This window comes from Alosa sapidissima, chromosome 12 (genome assembly GCF_018492685.1).
Source record: "Alosa sapidissima isolate fAloSap1 chromosome 12, fAloSap1.pri, whole genome shotgun sequence".
Lineage (NCBI taxonomy): Eukaryota > Metazoa > Chordata > Actinopteri > Clupeiformes > Clupeidae > Alosa > Alosa sapidissima.
Window position 1 is genome coordinate 15,740,042 of NC_055968.1, and position 22,857 is coordinate 15,762,898.

The 22,857-nt window shown below is 45.9% G+C and overlaps 1 protein-coding gene across 2 annotated transcripts in view; it reads left to right on the top strand.

The window, feature by feature from the left end:
• Positions 1–4,197: 4,197 nt before the first annotated feature.
• Positions 4,198–22,857, top strand: part of polrmt (polymerase (RNA) mitochondrial (DNA directed)) — an 84,853-nt gene continuing 66,193 nt past the window's right edge. Inside the window, exons 1-12 of one of the 2 annotated variants that reach the window (XM_042056483.1) lie at positions 4,198–4,413; positions 4,776–4,871; positions 5,124–5,842; positions 6,140–6,273; positions 10,591–10,777; positions 14,680–14,829; positions 15,808–15,975; positions 16,319–16,489; positions 17,017–17,256; positions 20,466–20,993; positions 21,548–21,811; positions 22,084–22,206. In XM_042056483.1, the coding sequence (XP_041912417.1) occupies positions 4,272–4,413; positions 4,776–4,871; positions 5,124–5,842; positions 6,140–6,273; positions 10,591–10,777; positions 14,680–14,829; positions 15,808–15,975; positions 16,319–16,489; positions 17,017–17,256; positions 20,466–20,993; positions 21,548–21,811; positions 22,084–22,206 (2,922 nt within the window). In that variant the 5' untranslated portion in view covers positions 4,198–4,271. The remainder of the gene's footprint in view (positions 4,414–4,775; positions 4,872–5,123; positions 5,843–6,139; positions 6,274–10,590; positions 10,778–14,679; positions 14,830–15,807; positions 15,976–16,318; positions 16,490–17,016; positions 17,257–20,465; positions 20,994–21,547; positions 21,812–22,083; positions 22,207–22,857) is intronic. The other variant, XM_042056484.1, reaches the window with a different exon arrangement.

The following is a 22,857-nucleotide window of genomic DNA, read 5'->3' on the forward strand; positions in this document are numbered from 1 at the left end:
TTTCAAAAATGTGATTATGCAACAGACTCTTGATGTTGAGTGGCACAGTTTGTGCCCGTTCCTATAGTGCAGGTGCCACTACTATCTGCCCCAGTCTATGTAAACATCCGTTTCTAAATCAGGACTGGCCACTCAACCGCTGCCATGGTTGTGGCCATGTGCGAGCATTGAGTCTGAGCGCAGGACGTTTGCATATCCTTCTTTCGTGACCATTGTCCTTTGTGGGCCAGCGAGGAGATAAGAGGAGCATCCGTCTGATAAGTTGCCGGATTCTGAAAGATTTCCCATCTCCACTCGTCCCCTCTGCACATTAAATACAGATTTTACACCGATACAGTGGACCGGCCATAGCAACTCTTTTTTTGAAGAATCAGCCGATGTTGACAGGCGGTGATAAATCATGCGGATGTAGTTCATCATGCAGACAGCTCACATCAATCACACAGAACCCGAGATAATCTGCCCGCCGATAAAGCGGGACCAGATCAAACATTCAGATGTTGTCTTGTTCGCATTAAGCACATGGTCACTGTTGGATGATTAAGAAACCACCACCACAGACTGAAACACCACATACACACCACACACTAATGCACAACACACTAATACACCACACACTGAAACACCACACACACACACCACAACCTAATACACCACACACTGAAACTCACATCTCATCCCATAATAAAGGGGAGCAGTACTGGTGGGGGAGTGCAGTAAGCGCCACTGTGCCTGTCTTCATAGTCAGGATTAGGGGCTCGCAGGTGTCCCACACCTCTGATCTGTTGTGTCCTCTAGCAGAGACACATGCTGGTGTACTGTGATGGACAGAGAATGGAACGAACCACCCCCCACCCACCCACCTCGCCCGCCCTGGCTGTCAGGTGTTAACACAGAATTCACAGTGCGGTGACCTTTGTAGCCAGCAGTAACTGAATCTCATTTGGGCTAATCTCATCTATGTAACCCAAACAGTGCAGATTTCTGGAAGGACGATACCTTTAAATAGGATGATTTCTGGAATTATATTTCTAAGAACCATATCTTCAGATATGATGATACACTCAATGATTTAAGTGAGCAACTAGTCCGATATGCTGTTCAAAGCAGCAAGCTTTTCTCAAGGTATTTGTGTAATCTGTGAGAAAATTAAATACTTTCTGTGTTCTACATATAGTCTGCTCATTATTGATTCCATAGATCATTTCCATGATATAGAGCATCAGACCTTACATTAATGCCGTCTTTACTTCACTTTTCATAGTTTCAAAAATATATGTTACATAACGATGGTGCAAAACAAACATGACGTTATGTTAATTGTTAGGAAAAATGTTGCATGCTGGAAAAATGTGATCAACATTATCTGGAAAATACTGTTTCTCAACATAACAAATTAGCCAACCCTGAAATCTCTCTCTCTCTCTATCCCTCTCTTTCTCTCTCATTCATTCCACTGGAGAGTGGCTGCACATGCTAAACCCATTTGCCAACGTGAGTGTTTCATAAACAAAACCTCCGGCCCAGGTGAATCCCCCCCACCACACACACACACACACACACACACACACACCAAAAAATGTGCCCATCTGTAAAACAAATAAGTGACCCCCACATAGGTGTGTACGCGTCCCCCGGTGATCAAAGTGTGTGAGAATGGCAGTCTTGTCCTGGCCTGGCCATTATCAGTGGGCCTGAATGGCTGTCTTCTCCCCTTTTGTTGGCCTGCTCATTGACAGTCACTCACCCGGCAATGACTGTCACACCACCGCAAAGAGCTCGCTGCCGACAGAGGCTTGCAGCCACATCAAACAAGGCTGTCGAGGGGGCCCCCGGCTTGTGAACCGTGGCAACAAACACCTTCTGATCCTCACCTACATCGGCGCAAAAGGACACCCCTGCCCCGAGGCCACTCTGATCTCCACGCCACCCTTGAGCGGAGCTGAGGAGGGCCAATGCCCAGTGCGGCCCTCTCTATCACACACAGTGACCTTTTAGGTAACACTTAAGCGTTAGCTCCTGGCGGCAGGGAGGATTTATGGGAGAGGGAAGTCATGAACTCTCGCACATTGTTAAAGTGAACTTGGCACCTAGCTACTACTTAGATTGGATTTAGTAGGATGAAGATAGTTCATATAGTACAAGAGGTGAATCTGTACACTTTAAAATGTCAGATTTTTTTACTCTACTTTAACTCTGAATTAATTTTGATTTTGATGAACGTTAACTTTATTAAGTAGGATAGAAGTTTGCTGAGTGTGGGACTGATTTTCTATATAAACAGGTTTTTCATATTTCCTGACTTAACTGGGTATATACACTACCGGTCAAAAGTTTGGGGTCACTTTTAGAAATTTCCATTCCACTCCATTATGGACAGAATACCAGCTGAGATCATTTGCATTGTTTTTTTTAATCAGGGCAGCAGTTTTCGGATTACATTATGTGCTTACATATTGCAAAAGGGTTCTCCAATGTTTTCTCAGTTAGCCTTTTAAAATGATATCAGATTAGTGAACAGAATGTGCCTTTGGAACATTGGATGAATGGTTGCTGACAAGGGCAATGTAGATATTGCATTAAAGATCAACCATGTCTTTCTACAACAGTCTAGAAACCTTTTGCAATTATATAAGCACATAATGTAATCTGAATACTGCTACCCTGATTAAATAAACAACGCATCTTCTGTCTACAGTATAATGGAGTTGTGATCTGCTGTCTATAATGGAGTGGAATGGAAATTTCTGAACTAACAGCATACTGTAATAGCCTACATATTATACCACCTTGTGCCTGTGGTATTGGAGTTCACAATAAAAGTTATAGAAGTGGCATAGACGATTATTTTAAGAAGTAGACCTGGATGGAACCCTGTTGATTATTAGGCTAAGGTCTAACATTTTAAAAGCTTAAATAATGTGTGACTAATATATGTATTAGCCTACTATCAATTATCATATCAGTAGGCCTATGTCAGGGACATCTGGAGAGAAGGTATGCATTTATTGTTAGGTCATTTATGTCTTAAACTGGGATTTGACGGTGACACTAGGCCTTCAGGTACAGTCTAGTCTATGATTATAATCCAATACACTTTTTTCAGTTCAAGCCATACACTATTCCACTAATCAACATGAAAAAAGATAAGTGCAATTTGATTGACTGTTTAGCACAAATTTGCCAGAATTATAGAATTTATTTAATAGTAGTGATCATCCTTAATCCAATACCTCGTTATAATACTGCAAGAGGTTCAACCCGGCGCTCAGGTAGAGTTATATAGTCCGTAATAGGTGTTCTTGGGGCAGGGAAAAATCCAATGATACAAAAAAAGGCAGGTCCCAGGCACTCAGTCAGACGTAAAAAGAGGAGAAAGAATGAATTAAAAAGCCTTTATTTGGTATTGCTTAAGTCATTTTTTGGGGCTCTTGTATATATATATATTTTAAATGACTTAAGCCATACCAAATAAAGGCTTTTTAATTCATTCTTTCTCCTCTTTTTACGTCTGACTGAGTGCCTGGGACCTGCCTTTTTTTTTTTTTTTTTACCTCATTATAATAATTTAATTTGATTGAAAACCATAAAGCTGTTGGATAATGATAGACTGTAAAGTCTAATTGAAGGGACATTCATCACTCTTGCTGTCCATGTGCTCTTTTCATGTTATGAATTAGGCTCATGTTGAAGCCTTGTGAAGAAATTCCAAGAGAATCTCACTAACAGCAAGCAGTAGGCTGTTGCTTCACACTTTAAAGGCAACTGGCTGGCGATTGTCTGTTTAGTTTGCTCTAAAGGAGAAATACTGCCATCTAGCGGAATTTTATAGTGTTTCCCCGAGTGTAAGCGCTCCCTGAATCTGTTTTAAATTGATAAACACAACGTGAAAATGTAGCCTACTCATATATTTTTATTTATGGTTTTAAACCATTTTAACGATTTTAAAGAATTAGACACAGAACAGAATTTGTAGACTGATGACATTTCCAAGCTGAGAGACATATTAACACGTCAACTAGAGAAAGGACAATATACGTATTAAACTAATTACTTACGAATGAAATGCATAAACATTTGGTTTATTGGTAATTTGTCTGTGTATGCTTTTCAACTTGTCTTTACTGAACCCTCGCTTCGTTCGACATTTCTGCGTTCGTTCAATCTAGGCTATGACATATCGATGTATTGGTATGCGAGTGCTCTTGTCTGGAACGAAATGGCGGCCTTCTGTGAGGGATAATGCGGTTGTTGTAAAGTCTCATGTCAACATGTCACTCTTGAGACTATGTGCCTTTCCAAAGTGTCTAACAAGCGGCATGGTCGTTAATAAAGCTGCGCGTCAAGTGCTCAATGCCAACCACTGTCGCTCCTGTTTCAGAATTCAGAATAACTTTGAAAAAACAATCACAGGTAAGTTTACGGCTATCCCCAACATGTCATGTCAACGTTACATTACAGTATGAGCATTCGAAGGCAGCTGTACCGCAAAGTCTTTAGCGTCGTGTTTTTGCCATACCGTCGCATGTCTCCAGTTAGAGAACAATAATAAAAATAAAAACAACACTCGTTGTTGAAATGTTAACAAATGAGGCTGTAACCTTCTCGACCTGTACGCGTGCAGTGCTACACCTATTGCTATAACGGTCATGGCATGCCTCATAACATTGTAGGCTTACATGCATGAAGTAGACCAGTCTTGTCAGTTTGAGGTTCGTTGTTCCTGTGAGGTGCTTTTCATTGTGGAATATCAAATGTTTTCTTGATCTCTGCAGACACCACTTTGGTTTGTCGACGGCGCTATTCCGTTCTGATTCCGAAGAAAGAAGAAGGGAAGACTCGTATGAGGCAGCAGCATCAGCTTTTGGATGGTAAGATATGTGTTTGCTGGTACAGGTGGACACAACTGTATCATTAACTGTGGTGGCAACTTAATATCACGACTTAATGAGCTTTGGAGTGGCTCGTCAGGCTAGCTTTGGAGGGCAATTGGCCTGGAGGACGTGTGTGTGTGTAGTGTGTGTGTGCTTTTATGCTGACCAGGTATTTTGGCTAATTCAGTGCTTCTTGATGATTGTGTAAGTGTGCAAGCAGCAATAAGATATTCTCTTTCTCTCCCAAAGTTCTTGAAGCCAGGATTCAGCAGCTACAATCTGATGTCATTTTAGATGTCTCAAATGTACATTTTCTCAAAGTACCACAGACTGGTAGGGGCACTGCGTCAGCTAAGGGCCCAAAGAATGTGTCTGGAGAAAGAGGTGAGATGCCCAAAGCAGGCCAGCCCAGGAACACAGAGACAGGAGGCTCCTCCTCACCGAAAACACACAACAGCCGCTGGATGGAGAAGCTGAAAAATGAAAAGTGGAATAAAACGAGAAAACAGGCGCGCCTCCAGCTGAAGCTTCAGGAAAAGATGAAGAAGGAGAATAAAGGCAGCCTGATGCTGCCAGGCACCTCAAAAAAGACAATCTCAACCACCAAAAAGAGCAAGGTCACGCAAAAACAGGAACAAGCTAAGACTAAGAAGCAAAAGTCTCCCAGACCTGCTGTTGCTGTCCAGGAGACGTACTCTAGGGAGGCTGAACTACCTGAAGTGGAGGAGCTGGATCAGCAGGTGAACCAGTGGGTCTCTGCCAATGCAGAGAAGCTTCTAGAAGACAATGAGGGGAATCGCTATGGGGATGCACAGCTCAGTGTGCGTTGCTTCCTAGAGGCGTGTGTGTTCATCGGCGACGTAGACCGCGCTCAACGCTGCTTGAACAACCATCACCGGAACCTCACCAAGCGCAAGCTTCTGTCCATGAGTGCCTACAACATCATGCTGAGAGTCTGGGCTAAAAGAGTGAGTCCCACGTACACTGGTGTTGATTTGCTAGTTTTGACTTTCTAAATGAAATGATAATTCCTGCAACTTTCTATGCACTCAAAGCATTTAGATGCATGTATTTTGTTTTTCTAAATGGATGACTGAACATATACCATACCACAGTCATCATTCCTGTTATGACACTGATGACACATGGCCTACTACATTAAATAGTCATTATCTATTTAAAGACTATAGTCAATAGTGAACTAACTGCCTTACAGATGGTCAATGGTGTTGAAACATGTTTTCCCTTTACTTTACCAATGGAAGGGTTCTATTAGCCAGATTGGGCGCATTTTTACCCTGATAGAGGAAGCTGGTCTCAAGCCTAACCTCAGCTCCTACTCAGCTGCTCTGGAGTGCATGGGCCGCCACCCAGAAACTTCCCCACATGTCATCGACAGGTAAGACCCTACGTCATACAAGCTAGCAGATAGTCACTGATGCATGTGCTGTAGTTCAATTCATGGCTGTTGCACAATGTGATGACCCCTAGTTGGCCCACAATTCTTTGCAACTGCTCAGTAAACTGTGGCTTGATAAATACAGCTCTGTAATTAAGAGACCACTGCAAATGTGAATATGCCCGTCAACTCATTCGAATGTCACTCAGCAACTGTAGGATGACATCAGAAAAATGTGCAGTGCTCTCTTAATTTTTCCAGAGCTGTATATCCAGAATGCATGATAAACCACAGCCTGGTTTGCTATGTCAGTAAACTGTGTTGTGGGAAGAGAGTTGGCGCTGGAGCTCTGGCACAAACGAGTATTTGCATGTATTCATTCTCATTATCTCAAAAGTGCTTCATACAAATGCAGAGGGCGCACAGTGGACGTGTGCCAAACCCCCATGCCTGTGATGCGATTACAGTTCCAGGAAGTTGATCTGAATGCAAACAGGAGAGGTCATGGCAGGACAGGCAGATCTGTTGGTTCATTTGAGTTGCCAGATGTTTGTTACTTTGGTGTGTGACTTGCTGAATATTTTTTTTTTTTCCGATTATATGAAAGTGTCACTTTTTGAAATAAATAGGCAGGGCTCTACACTAAAAAAAAATTCCAGGAGCACTTGTGTGCCCAAGTTAAAAACGCACAGTCAGTTCTGTACTTAACTTACATATAATCTAACATTACACTGCAGCTAACAGTTAAACATGCCAGTGCACCAATTGTGAATATTAAGAATGACTGACAACATTTAGGCTACAGGACACAGGATTTTAAAGATCAGTGCCTATTTTATTTTCAGTCTGTTCCATTTTCCTACATTTTGTTAATGTAAAATAATATTATACATTGCCATATTTGCATTTACCCTGTATATCAAGTATCCTGCCAAAGGTAGGCTATTTTATTTATTTGTGAATCCATCTGTAGCTAATCCAAATATGCCCATGGTGACTATCTGACTGCATACTGCCTAATACTACTACTAAAACAGTCCATTTTCTCTTCCACAAAACCCAACATAGGCTAATCAAGGTTTTTATATATATATATATATATATATATATATATTATACTTTTATTTTTTTATTTGAAATATCTGCATTGATGGGGGCAGTAGGCAAACGTTAGACCTACTTTCGTTTTGCACTTCAGCTTGTATTCGGTGTAAACAAACAAGCATGCGTGGAAGCCTGGAGTTGTCAGTAGCGTTCTTTGAATAAAATGGGAGTATTACGGGAGGCTACTTTTGTGCCTGTTCACTACAGCTATATTTTGCATATTGCAGCCAATACGTCAACTGGGCTAAAAGGCATGTTAGGTTACCTTTCCTTCTCTCACTGCATTCTCAGAATGTCATCCTGTTCCTCCTATATCCGATGACTTCGGTGGATAGAAGAACTAATTTCTTCAATCTTTGCATCTTGGCTGGCTAGTCTAACTTTCCGCTTTTTCTGCGCGCTCTTGGATTTGATAGAAGCGACTACTAGCGAGTCACAATGCGAAACTGCTAACGTTGATGGGAGGTGTAGTTTTTATGCTGCATTCGCGACGTGATTCTATGGTTTGCACCAGTAATGTTTCTCGATGTTGCGGTGTATTTTGTAGACAAACATTGACATGGTTAGAAGTCATTCGCACCAGTGCGCCTAAATATGCGCCATGTGCGAGTGAAATGGGCGCACTGTAGAGCCCTGATAGGTCATGTGCCTTGTGTGCTTGAGAGAACATGAAATTGGTTTGACCAAATGGAAGAGCTCAAGGGCGTTTAGGCTTTTCCTCACCCCTGACAGCTAGCCTGTTTCCTTTACCCAGAAGAGCTGTTTGTTATTGTGCTTCTTATTATACATTAGATGATGACCTCTGGGACGTTTGGGACTTGTCCCTGTTTATGCCTGTGAGGATATTTCAAGGCAAAAAAAAAATACTTTTGAGTGGACAGTTTTTTGCACAGCAAATTGCATATTGCACATTTATTAAAGAAGCTGCACAAAACTGTCAACTCAATAAAATAGACAAATATTCTGGAATGTTTTTATGACAATCCTTGAGATATTAGCCTCTAGGTGATTTGGTGGACTGTGGAATGACCCACACCACCTAGAAAAAGGATCTGTGGTTTGCAGCCCATTTATTACAGTTGTACTGTGATTCTTCTTATTATGCATGAGGTGATGACCTCAAAGTAATGTTGAACTCCTTCCAGCCCTTTAGTAATGATTTGCTGTGTTTAGGTGACTGAAATGACCACTAGAGTGCACTACGGAGTTAGAATATCCCGATGTACGGTACATGTGAAGAGTTTTGTTCCAAAACGCTATGTCCTCCATTTTAATGAATTTTCATAAATCATTTGTTTTAATTTTGTTTTCCAACTAATGTCAGTGGAAATATAGTTGGACATTGATATTACCTGAAATACACAATAAAATTACATGACTTATTTATAGCGTTTTGGAACCAAACTCTTCCTGTTTTCTTCAGTATGTGTCCTGCTGTCTGCTTGGCTGTATCGGCTTGTTTCGTTGGTGCTGATGAAAGACTTTGAGGATATGATGAACTTCAGGATGCACAGTATGTCTTTTGTGAAGTTGAATGTACACAAAATTCCTAAATAGAAACATTAGTATGAAGGTTGAAGAAAAGATTTAAAAAGATTTAAATGTTCAGTCTTTCACTATTCATACATACCTTGATACATTCTATCAGCTTCAAACATGTGGGCAACCATCTCTGTTACATAAGCCTAAACATTTCCACATGCTGAGCTTTCAGTCATGTCAGTCATGTAAAGGCATCCTGTCAGAAGATTCAGCTAGCAGCCACACATCAAAGTCGCACGCCACCCGACGTGTCTTCTTTCTGACAAACAAACACAAATGTCAGTGCTCAGTAGTCCAATGACAAGTTGGGTGGCCAGCCAATCGATTGGCGTAAGGCAATATGAGTGACTCTGTCGTCCTGAACCTGAGCGCTACGTTATCCTCAGGAGTGTGGCAGGGTGTTTGCGTCGGCCTGACCCCGTGCACTTTTCATCCTCTCTCTCTCTCCACTGTACCTTTCACCCAGAGCTCTGCAGCTTCCAACATGCTCATGGCTGCCAACTACGTGGGTCAGCTACTGTCTGTTGTACCATGGCCAATATAGAGGTTGCAGTCTCTTTTTCTGTCTCTCTCTCTCTCTCTCTCTCTTTTTTCCCCTTTCCCTCACTGTCGCTTCTCGTCCTCTCTCTGTCTCTTTCTGGCTCAGCCTGAATATTGTCTCATTTACTTTTAAGCAGATGACTATTTACTCAGCTAGGAGTCACTCAGGGGAGCAAAGACATAGAAAAGCCATTTTCTGGACTGTTGGATCCTATGTATAAATGGGACCCAATAGTCCAGAGACCCACCCACCCCATGTTAATTGTATTTGTATCAGCGGGAGGGTGCCAGCATTAGCACACGCTGACTTTAGAAAGCAATTATGTGATAGTTATTTAATCATAGTCTGGCGCCAAGGCTCAGAGGGCTGACGGGGCGGCTTACTCACCTCCCCAGGCTTGAGCCTCTCTCACGTCTCCCTGCCTGTGGTGTCCTGCAGTTCCCCTTGCATCCTACTGAGGGCAGTGTGTCCACACGCAACCCACCAGCTAGGAAACGCCTCTCTCTCTCGCACACACACACACAAACACCCTGTTGCTTTGGAAACTGTCAAAGTCTGTTCCCTGCTTTGGATGTGACAAAGAGCATCCCATAGCTGCCCCAGTACACGGTCAGAAAGCGGACAGAAGCATTACGGAGTGTGGCACTTAGGGAGACGTGCACCCAAAGTGGCCTCGTAAATGATAGATACATCCCCTGTGCTCTTGAGCCAGTCTTGAGTCCTCAGTATTGTCTTACGCCCTACCTTCCTTTGTTCTGCGTCTCTGCAAATGAGCCGGGGCTCGATGGGGGCTCTGCCCGCACTGCACCGTGCCGTGTCACGCCGTGGCTACAGTGCCATCAATATTCCGCTCACCGTTGGCACACGCCGTTGCCGACGCATTGTTTTTTTTAGACTACAAGTAATGCTCGCTCTCTGACACAGGGCAACAGCGGAAATGTGTTGGAGTGCATGGGACATATTTTGATCGTTTAACCGTGCATTAATAAAGACTTTACATGAAAAGTGTCTTGGATTTCCTCTTCCTTTTTTGGAAGTTTTGTTAAAATGTGGACGTGAGGTAGTAATGAATTCAGTCAGACGTTTTGGAGTCCCTCACCACGTCTCCGTCCCTCTCTGTCCCTCCACAGGTGCCTGCAGCAGATCAAGCAGGACGGCCTGAGCGTTGACGACCTCTTCAGGCAGACGGTCTTCCGGCAGGACGAGAGAGACATGGTGCTGAGCGCCGTCCACGTCGTCTGGCCTGACTATCAGCCCAGCGGCCTCTCAGACCAGCAGATCTGCCCCTCGCCGCTCGTCCAGGAGTTCTACAGAGAGGTACGGTCACTGTTGACCCATGGAGGTGTCCAGAATTTCTGTAGCAGGTTTCTCAAAAAAGGTGCATTGTATCAAGGAAAAATGTGTGGTAGTGCTTTGGTAAAACTTGGATAAACTTTCGTATACTTCGGTAGTTGTTATCCAAATCTCGTCCTCTCCAAGGAAACTGTCAGAAGCAAAGAAGCAAAGACAGATCGGTCTCCGTCTCTAGATAACGCACATTATATGTGTTTGTTCGCTAGCCTCCAAATCTGCTGGGCTTTGCTTTGGAGGCTTTTGTTGGGGAGAGATTAGGCTTGTGCATTGGGTTTCTGTCCCAGATAGTGCAGCCTTGGAGCAGACAGAACACAGCTGAGACTGTTACAGACGGAGACAGAGAGTGCGAGACAGAGCTTTTTACAGAAGCATTTCTCCACCACAAGGGAAACACAGTGTCCCAGCTCAAGGTGTAATGATGCTCCTTGCATTCTCGACAATACTTCACCCTCCAGACCCCCCCCCCCCCACCCCCCCCCACCCCACCCCCCCTCGGAAGGGTTCCACAGAATACATTTGTAAAAGTACTTTTCATATTTGTATGCTTATATTCTAAATCAGTCAAGGCAGACTAATGTGCATAGTTTGTCTGGCTTGGTAAAAACTATTGCTGACAGAAGAGAGAGATTTCTGGCCTGGAAACCTTGCAACTAACGAGAGCAGGTTTTATAATAAATGTATGTGGAGGATTTAGACCTCCAAAACATGTACATCTTGTTGTTTTCACAGATGATTGCTGTTGTCTTGGTACTGTGGGATTTATACTGGTCTTGTGACAAGATTAGTCAGATAATCCTCAATAAGAGTCATTGGCTCCTCTCTGCTATGTCTGTTTTTCTCCTTGATGAGTTGTGGATGTGAGGTATTTAATAAGGAAATATCTCTCCTGTGCTTGAAAAGGGCGCTGTTGTAGAATGGCTGCAAGTGAAGGAAGCCTAGCCTTTGGCCGAATCTCACACATTTAGAGATGCTTACCCAAGCAAACCAGTAAATGAAGCAAATAGAATAGGAAGCGCTTGAGGAGACTGGCGTGGTGGCCTAGTTTTCTCTTCATGCATTTCAGGTGGCGGCGCTGACTACCTATTAGCCTGGCCAGCCCAGCCCATCCCAGTGCTGTGCTGTGCTGCTCTGCTCTGGACTGGCCTGGCCCACAGGAGTTGGAGGTGACCCAGGGGAGTGTTGGCTTGCCAGGCTCTGGGGCAGGGGAAGGGGCAGGGGGAGGGGGGATTAGGGGAGGTAGAGGCGGGCGTCCCAGCTGTTTGCTCTGGGGGTGCTTCTCATAGCTATGCACCACACGTCTGCCCAGTGCCTGCTCACCCACCCAATGCTCCTACTGTTGACCTTTACTGGCCTGGGTCACACTGACAGCTGACGTGCTTTTACACATGCACACCAGATCTAAATACACACACAGTCACTCAGTCACTCACACACACACACACACACACACACACACACACACACACACACACACACACACACACACACACACACACACACACACACACACTCACTTACTCACTCACTTCCACTTGGAAACTCACTTGCAGGCATGCACACACACTGGACATACAGACAGACTCGGCTGCATACACTGGCACGTACACAACACACACACTCTCACATACACACACACACGTACATACACGCACACTTCATCCCCGTTCCTGGCTGCACGGAATGTTCTAGTGAGATGCTCAGTGCCTCTGTGTTTATCAGTCTTCTGAGGCAGCCCCATACACACACACACACACACACACGCACACACCTCAGATCCCTCCCGAGTCTTATCCCTGGCCAGCGCTGTCTCACAGCTGTTATTGCCCAGCTGATTTATCTGCCACCTAACCTTTCGTTTGCTTTGGCGGCTGTCCACACCGAGCCCGCTTGTGGATAGACCTCTAGCCTGCCTCGCACCGTTGTTTCTGTGGGCCACTTAAGCCCCCACAAACTCTCCATCTCCACCCTCCGCTCCCACTTTTACAATGTCTCCTGACAATGTGCAGATGTCCTCACGGGCCCCTGAACGTCCTCCGCTCGGCAATAAACGCAGGCACGCGAAAGCATGCCGATAGGTATTAACGAGGACCTCGGCCCACTTAGCAAGCTGCTTGTGTGATATACGCAGTGTTTATAATGCGCGCTCTGAGCCGCCTGCTTCTTGGCTCTCGGCCATCGCTTTAATGCGTGTCAGACCGAGGCCCGGCATACCACTGCAAAAAGCTCATTTTGTTTTAATTGGGCACAGTGAAGCGGGTGGTACATAATTCAAGCATCCTCCGGCAATTAATTGGAGTTCTGGATCAGTCGCCGTTAGCCGACCCCCATGGAAACTGTGCTCCCATCAGAGTGTGTCTGTGTGGGCATAATAAGATCCGGTCAGGATCTCTTCTCGTTTCTACTGTGGAGGACACACACACACACACACAACCAAAAAGACAGGGAGGGAGAGCGATGGATAGATAGGTGGATAGATAGATGTAAAAGAATGCTTAATATAGGGCATACATTTTCAATGTGTCTATATTCCTAAACATTGATAACATCATTGTTATGGTGAATACATCCGAATTCTACAGTGGATTATAGTTTATATCTATTTTTGTAGCTACAGTGCCAACAGTGTCCATACAAATCCTCCATGCAAGTTCATGAACTGGTAGCTACATCTTTTCTTCTGCGGCCCCAACAGAATCTGAATAATACAAAAGTCTCAGCACGTCTCCTTCGCCTTGCTGCCTGGTTTTTGAAATGCATATTTATACAGCGTGGCCTATTTTTGTCTCTTGCCATGAGTACAAATGAGCTGGTGAAGTGGCGTTGATTTGACTGAGTGGACCACTGTTGAAAAAGTCCCTTTTTTCCCCCCTCCTCTCCCCTCAGCCTGGAGCCGAGCTGCAGAGTGTCACTGGGTAATTAGCCACAGGGCTCGACGTATTTACAGAAGCTCAATGGGATGATTAAAGGCTTAGAAGGCTCTTTCTCGACACGGCCGCTCTGTTTTCTCAGCGAATGTTGACCCGACCGACCGAAAGCCATGATGCCGTTACATTGAGCTTGTTATTCCACATGCCCGGACGGAAACGTGCAGGCGGCATACATACTGTATGTGTGTTCACACAGACACACACACACACACACACACACACACACACACACACACGTACATGCACACGGATGCAAATGCATGTTCTTGATGGCGCATGAGTGCTCAGTCCAATCACATGGACATTAAGCTTGCCAACACCATGGAACAGGGAAATGTGAATGTGTGCAATCACACATTACAAGTGGTCATATGTTTATTTTTGTTGAACGAATCGTGCAGACCAGTCTTTTCCCGTTGGGTGTATAGACCTAGGGCAATTATGGGATTCTGCCATAGCATAATGTCTGTCCATAATGTCTGAGAACTTATGAGAACCTGTCTCTTCTCAAACCTTTGGTTGGCTAGCTACTTCTTACAAATGAGCTGTCAGCAATTTTCGCCAACCTAAAGTCTACTTCTTGACTTGACCCCTGTCGCTGGCAACAATATATGCATAGACCACAGGCTTGCATGCCAAAGCAGTTCAGCAGCATGGCTTCCTTCATGCCAGTGGATAGTTCTGTGCGGTATGGTAATTCATTGCATTTTATATCAGATGTCCTTAGACCAAACATTGCACTAGCATGTAAAGCACACTAATTTTTAACTAGGTTTTTGTCTTTAAAAACAATCCTTATACCAACCCTCCATAATAACAGGAACCATTGTGAACTTTCTCTTTCAGTGCAAACCAAAAAGAATAAGGGATGATCCACACACCAAAGTATCAGTGCAAGCCAAATGAATGTGTTGGCCGGTTTGTGTTTTTGTGTTCTAGAGGGAGGACTCCCGATACCCTAAGCTGGCCTTCAGCACGGAGGACCTGAGGCAGCGCTTCAGCCAGCAGCTGGACATGGAGCGGGCCAGCACTGTCACCATCGACTCCGTGGAGGCCCTCAAGCCTGTCACACCACACATGGTCAAGATGGTGCGAAACGGCTCTCTCACTCTCACTCTCTCACTCTCTCACTCTCACTCACTCACTCACTCACACACTCACTCACACACACACACACTCACTCACACACATATACACACACACACACACACACCACACACTCACTCACTCACACACACACACACACACACACACACACATACACACATACATGTACACACATATACGCACACACACTCACTCACACACATATACACACACACACACACAAACAAACACATTAAGTACTGCACCCACACGTTCAGAGACAGAGAGACAGACAGTCTCAGTCCGCATTTTACACATGCACCCACATGACCCCCCACAATCACTTATCCATCAATAGTGCCATCCCTAGCTACCTGATCCAGCATATCAGCTGGGGAAAAAAGATAAAAATGTGTGAAAGTTTGAAATGTTGAAATGTCATCAGTATCAGTGGCGATGTTGTGTCAGCGCTGTGCTCTGCTCGGTGCTATGTTGGCATTTACCGCCCCCCTCTGCTGCTGAGTGGGGCGATAGCGCGATCCCAGGTGGACGCACAACATTTACAGCACACTGTCCTGAATGGTAATGTATTCTAATGTGTCTTCCCCCCCAATCAGTGCCTGGCTATGCATAAAAATAAGGAAGTGGAAATCACTCCCCCAAATACACACACACACGCATATACACACACACATATGCACACGCGCGCGCGCACACACACACACACACACACACACACACACACACACACAGACTCGTCCTCTGTTTTGGGTCTTCGACCCAGTTATCAACAATAGTGTGTTTGCTGGGTGCCTCCTCTTGCAGTGAGAGGCCATGTCTTATGTTGCGCTGCTTTGGCCCACAGGGCAGATTGTCAGACCAGACAGCAGGAGAAAGTAGCTCCGTGCTGAAATGCTGACTGAGTCTGATTCTGACTTAAGTCTGCCCCTGACTGTGGTGGTTTGTGTGTGTTGGTTTCAGAGGGAGCTGTTGGCATCACAGCGGGAGCGCTGGGCAAAGGCTCTCCTTCAGGTCTTCAGGGAGAGCAAGATGGTGATGGCCCACAGTCACCAGAAGAGTGGCAAGATTAGCCTCTACCTTTACCTCTGCATCCTGGAGGACAAGGAGTACGTGGATGCCATGCTTCAGGTGAGGCTCTTTTTCCAGGAGGCGGATTTCACCCCAGGTCATCGCTGCTAGGTGCTGTTAGCTGCTGACGGTTAGCAAAGTGTATAAAGTGTGTGTGTGTGAGTGTTTTCACTGCTGTGCAATGACTGTCATACTAGCGAGCCTGTCTCTTTGGTGCTTCTGGTTAGGATACAGACTTGTTTCCCCGTAGACCCGGGTTCGAGGACGGGTTGGGTGACTGCTCTCCCTCCTCTGCTACATGTATGCATTGTAAAGCACTAATGGCTAGCTGGTACCGTTAAATGGTAAGTCCTAGCTGCCAACAACTAATCGATGCCCCTTCCTCTCTCTCTTCTTTCTTTAGTGTCTGACCAACCTGCCACCCAGTGGGGAGTCCCTGTTGTTCATTGCCAAGGAGCTTGGAAACCGAGTCTACAATAAGTTCTGCATCCGTCAGAAGGCACAGAGTCAGATGGTGGACAAGCTGGCTCGGGTTTATAGTTCATACACTAGCCTACTAGCCCAAGACACGCCGGTATGTCACCAGGATGTTCTGGAATGCTCTTAAGATTCCTGGTATACTGATCGTACCCTGAGGCTATGTCTAGTAGTGGTCATGGATGACTTTATCGTAACTACTGCCAGTGCTAGAGTCTCACGGCAGAGGTTGTTAAGTTCAGAGTATAGCAGAAAGTCTTCTAATGATGGTATGGTAGGGATTTATGAAAAGGTTAGGAAGCCTATGTTTGTAATAGTTATGAGCAGATTATTAGCAATGTGCACTGACTGAACATATCCCCCCAGGCCAGGGGGCATCTCGGTAGCCAGGGTATTTGTGTTAGATAATTGTTCTGAATAAAAGCTTGGAAACCCCGTCAAATCTGCACCATTACTGGTTTTGCTCGGTGCTGTTGTCAGCATAAATCCAAGTAATCCCACTTTGTGCAATACCTTTCAAGGACAAAGAGTCCATTCTGCGTCTCAGGGTGTTGACAATGTAAACAGTGTACAATATGATGGTCACGTGACCCACACACACATGAAGTCCTCTGTGTCCTCTAGACCAGCAACGTGTTGCCCCGGGAGCGGTGGGAGGAGCTGGAGGCGGAGCTGAGCGCAGGCCCCTCCCTGCTGTGCGATGACACACCGTGGCCCAACGTGCTGGTCATCCAGCTGGGCACGTTCCTGGTGGACCTGATGGTGCGGGAGCTGAAGGTGCACAGTGACCTCATTGTTCCCGGCCCCGACAGGAAGCTCATCGCCGTGCTCTATCACATGTACACCTTCCGCAGCAACCGGCAGGTAAACACACACACACACACACACACACACACACACACACACACACACACACACACACACACACTACAGTGGACATGTAAGACTACATGAATACTCAATATAAGTATAATACATACACATATTCACAGCATGTGAATGTGGACACAGAAATACAGGAACTACACACACACACACACACACACAAAGAAGATACCAGCTGCAGTGCATATGTAGAAGGCGTAACATGAAAACTCTCATAGACACAGTTGTTCACTTGTTTGCACAGATATATTTATACACATACCCAGTGTGATTACAGACACCGTAATGCAGAGATCGGAGATGAAAAATGTGTAGGAACGCTGCATAGATATACTCTTATTGGTACAAAGACATAATGTAAGGCCCTTCACTGTTTCACATAGATGCTGTCACTCCCCGATGTGAGTCGCTACCCGATGTGAGTCACGCCTGCTCAGATTGATAGGTTTTACGGCATAACGCCAAGGGATCCGACTGAAATCCATAAAATAATTCACTGTTTCTGTTTCAAAAACGTTTTAGCTATCTAAGATTGTTTGATTGTTAACGTTAGCAAACGCCATTCAAGTGACAGCCTTTGTTGTGCTTGATTGCTTACTTACTTGCCAGCAGTGAACAAACTTCGTTATGTAGGTCAATTTTTATTGATATTACAGAAGTCTCTCGCTAGCAGGCTACTTCAGCCTCTAATCTAGAACTGACATTAGAGATCATGCCGTGAAAATGTGATGCCTTACGCTAAATAATACATTACTGCTGTGTAGGCTAATGTCATTATTCTGTGGCTAACAGCACAGGTAGTCGCAAAGTGACGCATGCGCGACTCACATCCGGTAGCGACTCACATCGGGGAGTGACAGATGCAATTAAGCCTACAGATGGATGGACTTTCATATGGACGCATATAAGATGCACGCCATAAGACACATGCACACCCATTGATAAATATGCAACACACACACACACACACACACACACACACACACTTTGGCACTCATGTGTGGATGCATGTGTGTGTGTGATGGTTTGCTGACGGTAGGGGGGAGGGTTTGTGAATGTGTGGAGGCAGATTGGCCTGATGAATGAGTGGAGTTTGTAATTACAGCAGCAGGGCGGAGAAGACGGCAGCCATAACAGACGCCCCTCATCAGGAAACACAGCTGTCCGTCAATGTCAGCGCATCACACGGCTCTCTTCCTCTCTTCCTCCCTCCCTCCCTCTGTCTCTCCCTCCCTCTCTCTGTCTCTCACCTCCTCCCTCTGCTTATTTCCCTTCTGGCTCATCCCTCCATCCTCCCTGCATCACCTTTTCTTCCTCTCTCTCTCCCACTCTTTCTCCCACCCACTGTTTTCTCTTCCTCATCTCTCTTTCTCCTCATTCCATGTCCTCCTCCTTCCCTTTCTCTCTCTCTCTCTCTCTATCACTCTCTTCCTTTCTTTCCCACCCATCTGTCTCTCCCTATTACTCTGTTTTTCTTACCCCCCCCCCCACGCCAAATATGTCTCTCCATGTCTTCTAATGCCTCTCTCACTTCTTCTGTCTCTCTCTATCTTTCTCTTTCTCTCTCTGTCTTTCTGTCATCCCCTCCTCCTCCTTACTTTTCTCTCCTCCGGTCCAGACGCTCAAATGAATGTGTGTTCGTATGAATTATGGAAACATTTTTCTTGCAAGAGTGGCTTTGGGCTCGGGAATGGGGGTGGTGGATAGGTGTGTGTGCGTGCGTGCGTGTGTGTGTGTGTGTGTGAGTGTGTGTGTGAGTGAGTGTGAGGTGTGTCAGCTGAGCATGACAAATAGCTCCCAAACTAATTCCCATTTTACTGGTCCCTTAATTGGCCCTCTGATTCATCACCTCGGGAGCCGGGAGAAGGGGGAGAAGGAGGCAGAGTGAAAGAGGAGGGGGGGGGGGGGGGGGTGGATGGGTCGCGGGCGTGACACCGAAGCCTCTCTGCCTTGCCCGGCGTGACGTCGCTCTCTGACGGAGAACCCCCTCCATGGGCTTCAAAGCGCAGGGATTTAGCGGTTCTTCGTCTGCTGCGACTGCAGATGGTCATAGCCGTTGGGGGGTGGGGGTGCTGTGTGTGTGTGTGTGTGTGTGCGTGCGTTGGACTGTTGCCGGTGTTTTTGTTGACGTTGTTAGGGATGTGCAGAGGGGGGTGAGCACTCTGTAGATCTTCCCTGCATCTTACAGGTGGCTCTCAGGGAATTTCCACTCGCCTGAAGGATCTGTCCCAAAATGTGTTACACCCCACCCCCTACTTAGATCTCCTTCAACTGTGTGTGTGCACATTCAGTCTCAGTCTTCATCCATCTGCTGTGTGTGTGTGTATTTGTGTGTGTGTGTGTGTGTGTGTGTGTGTCTGTGTGTCTGTGTCTGTGTCTCTGTGTGTGTGTGTGTGTGTATGTACTTATGTGTGTGTATTTGCGCGCGCACGCGCGTGTGTGTGTGTGTGTGTGTGTGATTGTGTGTGTAATTGTGTGTGTGAGGGAGTGAGCGTGATATTCTGTGTCAATGTGATGGCGAGAGAGAGGGTTTATGTGTGTGTGTATGTGTTTGCGTTGTGTGTGTGTTTGCGTTGTGTGTTTCTGTGTGTTTTTGCTTTGACTGTTAAGGCTTACAGGAAGTAGTAAATGCCCTGCTGTCACATATAATTACAAATGTTGCGTACCAGACGTTATGCCTTTGAACAGCCCTCTAACGTCATGGCAATTGCTCTTAGTCAAGTTATGAAGTAGCGCACGAGCACGAACAAGTGGTAGTGATTGATGTAGACCAGTCAGAACCTGAATGAATAAACATTTTCCTCAAAGGTAATCAAAATGTTCAGACTGTACACCAGTGACTGCAGGTTTGTGTATTGGAACTCTTGCATGCTGTGTGAGTGATTGTCAGTGCCTGAAAGATGTGATGACTTCAAATCATGTTAAAGTTTGTTTTGTGAGGTACACACATCCAGAAGATGAAAGTTAGAGTTTTGCTTCTCATTGACAGCTTTGTTTACTTCTGTTTGATTTATTGCTGCAGCTAAAGCCGTTTGATGGGAAAATAAAGAAATATTGGTGAAAGATCATTAAAACCTGTGCTTTTGTTTTTGGGGACAAAGAATGTAGTGAGTAAATAAATGTCGCTCTGGGAGTTGTTGTAATGTGTTTTTTATTCTAATGCAGTTCTTGTGAAATTGCTTTCATAGATCGGTTTTATAAAGCCTCACCCGATCCTGACGCAGCTGCAGTCGGAGGCCTTGGAGACCAGACTGACGTTCGACTCATACGTGATGCCCATGCTGTGTCCGCCGGTGCCGTGGACGTCGCCGCGGTTCGGGGCGTACCTGCTGACCCCCACCAAACTGATGCGGTCAGTGGAGGGCGCGGTGCAGCACCAGCTGCGCCTGGAGAAGTGCCCTGACTACGAGCTGCACTCGGTGCTCGACTCGCTCAACCAGCTGGGCAACTGCGCCTGGCGCATCAACCAGCCAGTGCTGGACATCATCATCGGCATCTTCAACGATCGCGGCAACGAGAAGCTGGACGTGCCGCCGCCCGTGTCCGAGGCGCCCGAGATCCCGCGCTTCTCGCACAGCGACCCGAGCTACACCACGGCGGAGAAGGCTGCGCTGAAACGTGAGGCCATCCGCGCCAAGAAGAAGTTTGCCGAGATGCACAGCCTGCGCATGGACGCCCTCTACAAACTGTCCATCGCCAACCACATGCGCGACCAGGTAACAGAACCACCATGGTACAGATCTCAAGGCTCAGTACATGCTGGCATGCATAGAGTGCCCAGTATATATGCAGTATTTGCTCAATGTATTGCTCATGCTCATTCTGAGATTGATAGATGGAGGAAACTCTTTGGTAACACTTTACTTTAGGGTTTCTACATAAGAGTGTCATGACACTGTCATAACTCTAACACTAACCCTAACTTTAAGTTGTCATGACAAAAACTGAATGACACTTTACAGAAGCGAGTGGTAGAAGCGTTATGTCGTAAACGTTTATGACTTGTTCATGACAGTGTCATGTCACTCTTATGTAGATACCTTCATGTAAAGTGTAACCAACTCTTTTAAATGAGGGGGACTGTAGTGAGAGCTCTGGGGTATCTGGTGTGCGTGTATGGTAATGGGAAAAGGTTGAAATCATAGGAGGTACCTTAGGATGTTAGGCAGGTCCGGACCAATTCCGCAACATATCGTTATGTACCAAATTCAAAGCGAGCCTTAATGGCCAAACTGTGACGTCTCTGTAACATTCCACCCCTTACGACCAGGTCTTCTGGTTCCCGCACAACATGGATTTCCGCGGGCGCACATACCCATGTCCGCCCTACTTCAACCACCTGGGCAGCGACGTGACGCGCGCCCTCTTGGTGTTCGCTGAGGGCAAGCCGCTGGGGGCGCACGGCCTGGACTGGGTCAAGATTCACCTGGTCAACCTGACGGGCCTGAAGAAGCGCAGCTCGCTGGCTGGGCGCCTGGCCTATGCCAACAGCATCATGGATGACATACTAGACTCCGCCGACCACCCACTCACGGTGAGCCACAATCTCCACAATGATGGTTTTGGATTAAATTATCTTTAGCAATAACCTTTTCACAGTGACAATATAGTTGACATTGTATTACATGAACTTTACTTTGGAACACGTATTTGCCTTTTGAAATCAAATATATTATTTTTAGAAATGGCGTACTGGTGTGGTGTGCTATAGTGTCTCCACACTACAGCTAAACAGTGTGTGTGTGTGTCTGTCTGTCTGCCTGTGTGTGTGTGTGTGTGTGTGTGTGTGTGTGTGTGTGTTTTCAGGGGAGGAAGTGGTGGATGAACGCAGACGAGCCCTGGCAGTGTCTGGCCTGCTGTATGGAGATCGCCAACGCTACCCGGTCACCTGACCACACCAAGTACATCTCCCACTTCCCTGTACATCAGGTACCACAATCCCCTCTACCTGGATTCTTAGAGCAGCATCTACTGATAACATATAGATAGGTACCCGGTCTCTGATGTAAAGGTCCCAGGCTGGAGCTACGTCACCTTGAAATAATATAGGTAGATAGATACATATGGGCGGGTGGATGGACAAGTGTATTGATTTACTGATTGATTCACTAATAAATGGGAACATGTTAGGAATTACCTAACAAAACCAGAATTGAAAACTCCAGCTTTGCTACTGCTACTATGTGTTTTTGGCTGCTGCTGTTGCAGTTTGTGCTTGTTGTTCTGAGTGCAGCCATTGGCCTGCAGGGGAAGCTGAGTGTAGCTCTCACAGTTGAGCAGGCCCAGCTGATAGCTCATGTTTCTCAGTGCAGTCTTCACTGTACCCATTCTAGCGGCGTAAGCAGAATCACATCTCAGAGAGAGAGAGAGAGAGTCGCTCCACAGATGGGGTAGACTGCTCGTGAAACTGACCTTTTCGACCGACGCGCCTCCCCACACACCCTCATCTGCTGTGGCATTAAGAAATCTTTTGGTCGGGTGCCCGTGCGTTCGCACCCCTCGGCCAGCTAATTTTACCAACCAGATGTTGCTGAGCATTAGAGGAGCAATGGGGAGTTTGTTTTGCTTCGTAATGGCTTG